General features: G+C 34.2%; 2 protein-coding genes across 2 annotated transcripts; one reads left to right on the forward strand and one right to left on the reverse strand.

The window, feature by feature from the left end:
• The first annotated feature begins 2,658 nt into the window (after nt 1-2,658).
• On the forward strand, nt 2,659-4,107 carry LOC146917567 (F-box/kelch-repeat protein At3g06240-like). Its single transcript, XM_085717283.1, has one exon. It carries the CDS (start codon nt 2,769-2,771, stop codon nt 4,023-4,025), a length of 1,257 nt encoding a protein of 418 aa, XP_085573409.1. The 5' UTR covers nt 2,659-2,768; the 3' UTR covers nt 4,026-4,107.
• A 3,363-nt stretch (nt 4,108-7,470) lies between these two features.
• Nucleotides 7,471-8,854, reverse strand: LOC146917568 (F-box/kelch-repeat protein At3g23880-like). Its single transcript, XM_085717284.1, has one exon. The coding sequence runs from the start codon at nt 8,846-8,848 to the stop codon at nt 7,586-7,588; it is 1,263 nt and encodes a 420-aa protein (XP_085573410.1). The 5' UTR covers nt 8,849-8,854; the 3' UTR covers nt 7,471-7,585.
• Between the last annotated feature and the right edge of the window lie 1,381 nt (nt 8,855-10,235).

The following is a 10,235-nucleotide window of genomic DNA, read 5'->3' on the forward strand; positions in this document are numbered from 1 at the left end:
TTGATGTCGAAAGCTACGGGGTTATCTGGTTGAAAAGTGTGGGTCAGTTGACCGCGATGAGTGGCTAACCCGTAGTCTCCTAGCTTAGGTCTCGGTGGTACAACTCCTTCTCCTTCCATAGTTGCAGATTTAGGAGAAGAGACTGTTTCAGATTCACTTGAGAGTTGTTCCGGTATTTGTTCTCGAACACCCGGTGGAACGGACTGAGCTAACCTTTGTGACCGGATAGCTTTCCGAAGTGCTCTAGCAGTCCTTTCAATTTCCGGATCGTACTCTAAGTCGTCTGAGCTCTGTTTACCTCGCATAAACAGCAAAATACCTTAGTAGCACTGCACAACGCAAAGTAATCAAGTGAATATGAAAACAGAAAAATAAAAATTAAAAACAGAAAATTAAATTGCAAAAAAAAAAAAAAAACCTAAATTATAACGTAATTGCCTTGTTGAAATAATTCAACAGTCCCCGGCAACGGCGCCAAAAACTTGATAGATCTCTGGCAAGTGCACCAAATACTATCGAAGTAGTAAAAATATCGATCCCACGAGGACTGTTTTTAACTTCAATAATTCAATCACGTTATAAAAATAGGATGTATAAAAGTTTATTTTTGTTTGCCACTAGGCAGCAGATTGGGTTTGATTTTATGAAATCAAGTAAAAGAATAAGATTTGATTAAGAAATTATGGAGAGAGATGAGATCAGGTCTTCGAATCCTCTATGTTTCCCCTAATTGGTTACTGCACCTATTGTTACTAATGATTTTCTAGTTTCACGATAGTTAACAAATTAGCCCTAATCAATCCCTTGAGTTAGGACCCTCTTCTTAAACTACAGCCCCTAATTCCTTAGGTGGTCTAATAATCCTTGAAGGTTTTATGAACGTTAACCTAATATCACTAACAAACGATTATCCATTCCTAGACTAACCATGTTTATTAGAACAATTCAATTAGGTCTAAGTCGAAAGCTATGGTCAGTAGTCATTCGATCTCACAAAATCATGTTTATATTTGATCAGGATATAAAAAGCATTAAGAACAATTGAATTGAATAAAGACTAGAAATTCATTAATAAACAATAGAGTTTCACAGCAACATAATATCAATTAGGGTTACATAGGTTCATCTCCGACCTAATCTCTAAGAGATTTAGCTACTCATAATTGAGTTTACAAATAGCATAATCAATGAAAGAATTAAAACATACATAAACTGGGTTAGAGATGATGAAATCCTCTCCGCTGCAGCCTTCTGGGTGTTAAAATCGCACTTTAGCTCTCCAAAATCGTCATCCCTATGTTTGAGAGTGACTTCAGCTTAAATAGGCAACTTCTGGATCGCCCAAAATCGCACCACGATTTAGAAATCGTACCACGATGGCCTCTTTGAACCCTAATTTCCTTTAAAGCCCTTCTTGAAATCGTATCACGATGGTATGGATCGTATTGCGATCCAACTCCTCAAAAAAACATGCTCTCTGACTTCAAGAAATCGTATTGCGATTAGCAAATCGCAGTACGATTGGCTTCTTCCAGTTCTTCCATATTTGATGCTTTTAACTGCTCCTGGACACTTAATGTTGCTTAGAACTCTATCAAAATGTCAAAATAAGTCCTAAAAATTACGTAATGACAGCGTGTCATCAAGCATGCACACGCAGGCGGCCTTTTCTTTTCTGTATTATAGATCCAACCAATATGATCCAAGTTGTTCTAAGTAATGCTTCTCACAATTTGTACTGCACAATAATTTGTTTGGTAACTATAACATGCTATAGCAATATTGATCACATTCTGGCTGCATGAACAGTACTCTTGCTAACTCTCATATGCTTTTAAAATAATGTAGTTTTCACTATGGCAATGACCATGTTTGGTAACTATAACATGTTATAGCAATATTGAAGGGCTGGGACTGAAATGTTGAGTTCTTGGAAATTGTTGCTGACACTGTGTCTAAGCTTAATGTTGACATATACATGTAGTGAAATATTGTGCATGTGTGTGTAAATATAGCTATAAATTTATGAAAAGTTTAAGTATAAAGCCAATGATGGAATGGAACCAATTTTTTGACATAGTTCTTTGCTCCCTTTGAAGGCTTGGAAAATAAATGTTTAGTACAGACAAGATGTCAAGTGATTGTGTTTTGGAAACTTTTCCATACCATCTTCCTTTCTTAGATGAGATAGAATACCTTTGTACTATGTTTTAATATATTTGTTTTTCCCTTCAAAAATAAAATTTGAGGTTTTTGAATTTTTTATAAAAATTATTTAAAAAATAAATTATTAATAATAATCATGGATCAATCCTACCAAGGCCAGTCCCAAGCCCGGCTAAAGAAATAATAAAACTATTTTGGATCATGATAATTTGATGGATTATTATATTTTTTGACGTACTATTTTTTTTTAATTACGATTCAATTTGATTTGATATTTTTATTATTTGTCAAGGTTAAAATTCGTAATACTGGTATTCTCAAAATTAGTTTTCTTAAAAAATAAATTTTATAATACCTATTTTGATTATTTTTTAAAGAAAATCATTTTTAATAGAAGAGAGAAAAAATTATAATTAATGGTGTCAATGCCTTTTCTTCCCCTTCTAAAGTTAGGGTAGCGTGTTTAATTACTCTATCAAAAACACCAGTAAATTTGCTAGGGTTACTACTGCTCTCGAAACTAATTCATTTTGAGTGAGACAAAGGAGAGTGGAAATTACGTGTGTACGGGTGAATTCGCAGATCACCGATCACGATTTGCAATGGATAAGAAAACTGTGTTTGCTACAAAGGGAAAGGTGAGAAACTATATACTCGATGATATTGCCTTATCCATTCTATCGAAATTGCCTCTTAAATCTTTGAAGCGATTTGGATGCGTTCGTAAATCTTGGTATCTCTTATTTGAAAATACTCATTTCATGAACATGTTCCGCAACAATTTCTTATCTAATTTTCCATGTGGTTCTTATTACGACGGAGCATCTATACTCTTACAGTTGAATGAACCCTATTATGAAGATGGTTTTTATTCTCTTTCTGGTGAGAGGTTTGAGAATAGGGTGAAATTAGAATTCTTAAATCCATTCGCAAACCTATACAATTTTTGTATTTTTGGTTTTGGTAGTATTAATGGTATACTTTGTCTCTATGAGTATGATCATTCGGGCAAAATTATATTGTTGATGCCAGAAACCCAGGCAATCAAGATTCTTCCTTCTTACAACATCGATTCAATTAAGTGGTTTATCCCAAATGATGCTAAGGATTTTGTTGATGTTCGTATTATTTCCGATGTTCATGGATTTGGTTATGACCATGTTATAAATGACATTAAAGTCATTCGATATGTACGTTTTAATATAGTGCCATCACTGGTATACCCTGGTTACGTAGAAGAGATAATGTCTCTATATTGGTCGGGAGAAATATCCTTAGGACCTATATGGGAGATATATAGTCTAAGAAATAACTTGTGGAGGAAACTTGATGTTAGCATGCCGTCTTCTTCAGACTGTACTGAGGGAACCCAAGTATACCTGGGTGGAGTGTGTCATTGGTTGTCTGAAAAAGATGAAGAAGAAAATCCTGATGGACCATGTTTGGTGTCATTTTACTTGAGTAATGAGGTGTTCTTAGTAACACCCATACCCTCAGACTTAGATGATTGTTTTGAAGTTGAAGCATTGTGGATAAACTTGGCAGTGATAAATGATTTCATTGCATTGATCTCATATCATGAACAAACTACTACTTTTCACATATCAATTTTGGGTGGATTAGGTATGAAAGAATCATGGACCAAACTCTTTATTGTTGGACCATTGTCTTGCATTAAACGTCCTGTCGGAGTTGGGACGAAAGGGGAAATATTCTTTCAAAGAAAAGACGAAGAATTAGTCTGGTTTGATCTAAGTACCCAAATGATTGAGGAACTTGGTTATAAAGCAAGGGGTCCTTCTACTCGAATAATAATATACAAGGGAAACATTCTTCCAATTGGAGGAACAAGTAGTTAATTGTTTTTCTTGTTTTCACCAAGAGGTATATGATTGTGGTTGTTGAGATATTACATTTTATGCAAACTGGCTTGTCAATTGTGCATTTCACTATTATTGTCAATTAAATTATGAAATCATTTGACCTTGCTTTACCAATTTTGTTTTTAATGTTTAGTCTATTTCCATTTGCAAACTGATTTGATTTCTATATGAAAAGAATTAATGTTGGGTGTTGCATTGTTTTTTTGAATTTCATACATAAGTGCTCAAAAGTAGACTATTACAGATTGCTCAAAAACTTTCTCTTATGATACTGGAAATCCAATCAACACAAGTCATTCGTATTTCCCACTAGTTCTTTGTTGATGAATGTCTCATGTTCAATCGAGCAAAATCCTGCTATGCATAACTGGTCTAAGAAGTTCTACATAAATTTCACCATGCATTTCTAGAATGCAGTGATGAGCCTGAAATCAGCCTTTGATCACTTCTGGAAACAAGCTTCTTCAAGGTGTTGAGCTATGAATTTTCCAAAAGATTAAGGTTTGATTGTTATTTGTTCTATTTGAAGTTTATGTCGTATGTTTTTCGCTGTGATTTGTTGAAGATAACAGCCTAGCCAGCATTCTATCAGTAATCACAACGTTATTCTATTTCTTTGTGATTCTCTGCATATTAATGCAACAAAATATGAGTGAGCAAGAGTACAATTCATGCAGCCATAATGAGATCAAAGCTGCCATAACTGACAATCTGTGTCAGTGATAGTAGGTGATGGTCTAGAGAGTTCAACTCATAATCATAGTATCATTTTCTTTTGCATTCCAAATCGAAATTAAAAAACTGCGCCTATTCAAGCTTGACAGCTTAGTTGAAATCTATTTATCTTCTTCATGTCTCCTTTCTTATAAAGAATCTTATCAGCTTTAGTAAATTCGCACAAGACTGCTAGTTTATTTTGAAATCTCAGAGTTCACATGAGGTCTTGGACAAAATGGCCGCAAGAATCCCCCGATTCACATCACCAGTCTTTCAATGTAGTTTCCTCATCACTCAATTATGTTCTTTATACCGTTCTTTTCAGTGGAAGAATTTGAAGGGCAAAGCATGAGAAAGTGCTGCTTAGGCATCACAGATCCTTTGCTTTTTAATGTGCAGGGGTCTGTCATCCTTTTTTGTTACATTCACTCTTTTACTTTTGATTCTTACTTTGATCTGTGTACTTTAAACGTTTCGATCTTTGAGGATCATTTTACCTGATCAAAAGGGTAGGCACCTGACTTTAACATGGTGTTCAAGAGTCGTCGTTTTACGTAGACTTCTTTGTGAGCTCATTAATCATGAGATTTGTTTGTTGTAAGATGTTATAGCAGTATTTTATCACATTTTGGCAGCAAGAATAATACTCTTTTGATTAACTCTCATATTTTGTACCTTTGTTGCATTATTATGGATGTCAAGTGTTCCAATTACTTGCTGAATTTCACTTATTCTATACAAGATATTTGGATTCCTCAGGGCATTTTTGTGTCTTTGTTTCTTTTCTTTGTTAAATGGTAATCATGTTCAATAATCACAATTTTATTCTTTAGTAAATTATTCAAATAGAGAACCAGTCTAGTCTTATATAGAATCAATGGTTTTCCAACCTGATACACTCCATATTTGGGCACATGGTTTTAGACATTAAGCGAGTAGTGGATAATACATACAAAAACTAATAAGTTCACTCTTGGATAGCACAACGCAAACAATACAAATTATAAAAGCACTCGGCTGACTTGGCTGCCATTATGCCAACGGCTGTGCCAAGAATGTGTAAAACAAATATCTGATACACTGCTTACAACCAAAATGATTCACTAATAGAAATGCTATGATACGACAGAAAAAGAAATAAATAAGCTTCACCCGCACTAACAATCCAACAGTAGTAGGAAAAGACAACATGATACCAAACCAATCTGCAAAAACTTGCTCACAAAATTATGCAGAAAATCACACCAATAAAAATGCTAACAAACCTTCCAGAGCAAAACAAAACGAATTCTGCAATGCCAGGATCAGTGCCAGATCCACAGAATATGCAGGACAACAAAACGGACTCTCAAGCACAGAACCACATATTATGCAGGAAGCTAAAGCAGATTCTGCCACACCAGTATCACTACCAGATCTGCTCCGATAAATCAGCAGAGAAGAACAAAACAAAACAAAAAACATGATCTCCACTATCTAATCCTCAAGCAACTCAAAGGATTCTCAAGCTACGGATTTAATGTATAAATAAAGCCTTTTGACTTAGATTTAAGGATTCTCAAAAGATATTCCTACTTCAAAGACTACCAAAATTTTGGAAAACCGTACTACTGCCAACTTCTCTCTTGGTCTGTTTGCCACCAAGAGCTAGTTGAAATGAATGAGGTGCTCGGGCCCCCCATTTGTGAAGGCGCACGAAAAATCCAGCCACTTCAAAGACTCGCTCCATACAACCGATAACATAGGACGATTAAAAAAGAGATAATCTACGGTTTCAAGGTTTCCAAAACCACCAATACAGTACGCTGACAAATTGAAGTTTATCCCTCTTGATCCAAGACTGTCCTTAGTTGGAATTCTATTATGAAAAAAAATTAAGCTTTAATTAACGTTTAAAATGATAAATACCAAGTCGACATATTTTTAAAAGAAGGTTACGTCAAAGACCAAAAGTGTTATGGTTTTGAACTAAGCAAAGAGGGTGTCCGAAAAAATGTTTACAAGGGACAAAACCTAAATATACAAGGGGCTTAATCTGTATTGGTGGCAGGGGATTTAGGCATTTATCCAATCTTATATTTTCTAGTAGTGAAATGCACAGTAAAGAAGCATCAGTAGTGCTTATAAAGATACTGAAATCTCAGCATTCCAGTGCCATCCCATCACTTCAATGTTTCTCAATTCTAACTAACATTCAATTCTGTTCAACCACATGTTTTATATTTCCACAATCATTCACCACCTTAATCATTAAGCACCTTAACAACAACCCTTGCCTTTTCATCATTAAGCTAACAATTTAAGAAATCAAGTAGTAAATATAATAGCATAAGATTGGAAAATAAGATGAAGAAAGATACAATAAAAAATAGTTGCAACAATGATTAATAAATGGAACCAGCAACGAGAGGAAGGGAGAGAAGGAGAGAGTCCCTGCAACCATAGCAGTTTAATCCTGCACTACTTTCGTGCCGATTTCTTCCGTCTCTCCACCATGTTGTGTCATAACGAGTGAACGAGAAACCAGGTGGTTTCTACCAAAACTCTAACTTTTATTTCTACCAAAACTCTTCTGTTGCTCATTCGAATATAAAGTTTTCCATATATGAGTTATTTCTACATAAAACTAAAGGCAAATGATCATTCATTTAATAATATAGAAGCCAGATAAGGTTGCAGATAAAATGAGAGTAAACATTAAAAATAAAAATGCAAAAGCAAGATCAACTAGTATCTTAGTTTACTTGACAATAATTGCGATATCCCAACAATCACAATCATACACTTCTTTGTGAAAAACAACAAAAAAAATAAACTACTTATTCCTCAAATGGAGCAATGCTTTCCTTGTAATTTATTATTATCCTACAATGAAGATTCTCTATTATATAGCCAAGCTCCTCAATCATTTGAGTACTCAAATCAAACCAAGCCACTTCATTATCTTTTCTTATGAAGAATATTTCACCCTTTGTCCCCATTCCAATAGGACGCTCAACATAAGGCAACGGTCCAACCATGAACAGTTTGATCCACGATTCTTTGAAACCAAGTTGACCCAAAATTGATACACGAAAAGCATTCGTATCTTCATGATATGAGATCAATGCTATGGACCCATTTAACACCGCCAAGTTTATCCAATTTTCTTTAAAATCAAAACAATCATCTACATCGGAGGGTAAGGGTGTTGTGAAAGACACTTCATTGCTCAAGTAAAAAGATACCAAACATGGTCCAATGGGGTTATCTTCATGTTTTTCACACATCCAATGACACACACCATCCATGTAGACTTGGGTGCCTTCAGAACAGTCCACAGAAGACGGCATGTCAACATCAAGTTCTCTCCACGAGTTATTCCTTAGACTATATATCTCCCATTTTGACACTGGATTAATATCTCCAAACCAGTAAGATACAATATCTTTGAAGTCACCAGCGTATTCATATGATGGTTTTTCTTCTATACAAACTTTTATATGCTGAATGACATTATAGTCGTTTGTAACATGGTTATAACCAAATCCATGAAGACGGGATGGAGCAGAAATATCAAAAGAATTCTCCAACTCAACCTTACTAGGTGGAAGATGTTTGATTATTTGGGTAGTTGGGTTACACAATACAATTTTGCTAATATATTTATATTCATTTTGATGGAGACAAAGTGTACCATTAATACTACCAAAAATATCAAAATAAAGATATTTTTTAAATGAATTTGAAAAATCTAATTTAATTTTATTCTTGAACCTCTCACCTGAAACATAATACAAAACTTCTTTATAGTGTTCAATATCAAAGAGTAGGAGAGATGCACCTTCACGATGAGAATTGGATAAGAAATTGTTGCGGAACATGTCCATGAAGTGATGGTTTTCAGATAAGAGGGACCATGATTTGCGAACACACTCAAAACGCTTCAAAGATTTAAGAGGCAATTTTGATAGAATGGAGAAGGCAATATCATCAGATATGTATGCGGTGCTCACCTTTTCATTCGTCGCAGCAACCACTGATTTCTTCTTCTCCATCAATTCAAGATGAGAAGAGCTTGTTCGCCTGTGATTATTGTTCATTGCTTTGAAGGTGAACAAGCTGCCACTACGGGTTGTTAGGGTTTTGTTTTACGATGGAGACTTTTTTATTCCCTTTCGAAAGAAAAAAAAATACAATCTAATAATTTTACTTAATTTTGCCACTTTATTACATTGCACCCAAATTAAAAAATATACTTAGGTCCCGTTTGAGTTGAACTTATTTTGAGTTTATGAAACATAGCTTATGCAAATAAATAAGTTTTTATATTAATTTATAAGTTCTCACTAACAAAAAAATTATCTTCATAAGTTATTTTTTCATTAACTACCTTAACAAGCTCATAAATAATAAATAAAAGTTTATTTATTTACATAAGCTATTTTGCATAATCTTGAAAATAAGCTCAATTCAAACGGGTCCTTAATTTTACACATTTCTGACTTATATAAAAAAATTGATAAAGAAAAATTGTGACTATCTTTATAAAAAGTTTAATTTATTATTAGTATAAGAAAAGAAATCAAAATATTTGATTTATTTAAAAGTCCTTAAACTATTTGAAATTTTTTAAATATATCTTTTTAGTTAAAAAAAATTATAATCAAATCCAGTACTATTAATTTTTTCCAACTTGATCCTTCTATTAAAGAACTATTAGTCAACGTTGACGTGGATAATGATGTCAACCAAGAATTACCCATTTTTTTTACAAGAAGAAACTTATTGCATTTCATTCATAATAATAGTAGAGATACAAGATGGAATCCTAATATGAATATGGAAACTAGCATGACGCAAAGCCACTCTAGCAAAGCCATCAGCGACTTTGTTGGCTTGTCTCCGAATAAACCTAACATCAGAGGTTACTAAATATGTAACGCTGATAGGGCCAAACCGCAAGTGCACGGCCTATCGAAGTAATAGTAGTAAGTAGAGTTATCGTTCCGCTAGGGAGTTGTTCAACTTAATTAACTTTTAGTGGATGATTAGAGGAGAGAAAGTTAATGAAAGAGAGTTTGATTGCTGAAGGTAAAAACAATAATAATAAAGGGCCTTAGGATCATTGGTTCATCATAATGACTAATCCTTCACTAGACAAAACCTAAACATCTAATTTCATGATTTACACACTAATTTCTAAAGACCGGTTTCCCTTAGCCCCTCACCTTTCCGATGAAAGTCCGGTGAGAGTTTACTTCTAGCAACCAAGCCTATTTCACTGACATGATTACTAGACGATGCATAGAGGATTGAAACTACTCTTTGTCTCAATAGTTGCAAAGACTATTTCACTGTTTTGCAACTATTGTCTAGATTCACTTGTTCCAACATCAAGACTCCGCTCTCGCTTTATGAATTGATGTTTGGGATGATGGATTAACGATTATCAAACCCTCCGCTTTCGCTTCCACAGTTTGATAATTG

The sequence above is a fragment of the Medicago sativa genome, chromosome 6 (genome assembly GCF_051527215.1).
Source record: "Medicago sativa cultivar Bolivia chromosome 6, Bolivia_mono, whole genome shotgun sequence".
Classification (NCBI taxonomy): domain Eukaryota; kingdom Viridiplantae; phylum Streptophyta; class Magnoliopsida; order Fabales; family Fabaceae; genus Medicago; species Medicago sativa.

What these genes read in the sequence shown, in the direction of transcription:
- LOC146917567 (XM_085717283.1), top strand. Translation starts at nt 2,769, where the DNA reads ATGGATAAGAAAACTGTGTTTGCTACAAAGGGAAAGGTGAGAAACTAT.
- LOC146917568 (XM_085717284.1), bottom strand. Translation starts at nt 8,848, where the DNA reads ATGAACAATAATCACAGGCGAACAAGCTCTTCTCATCTTGAATTGATG.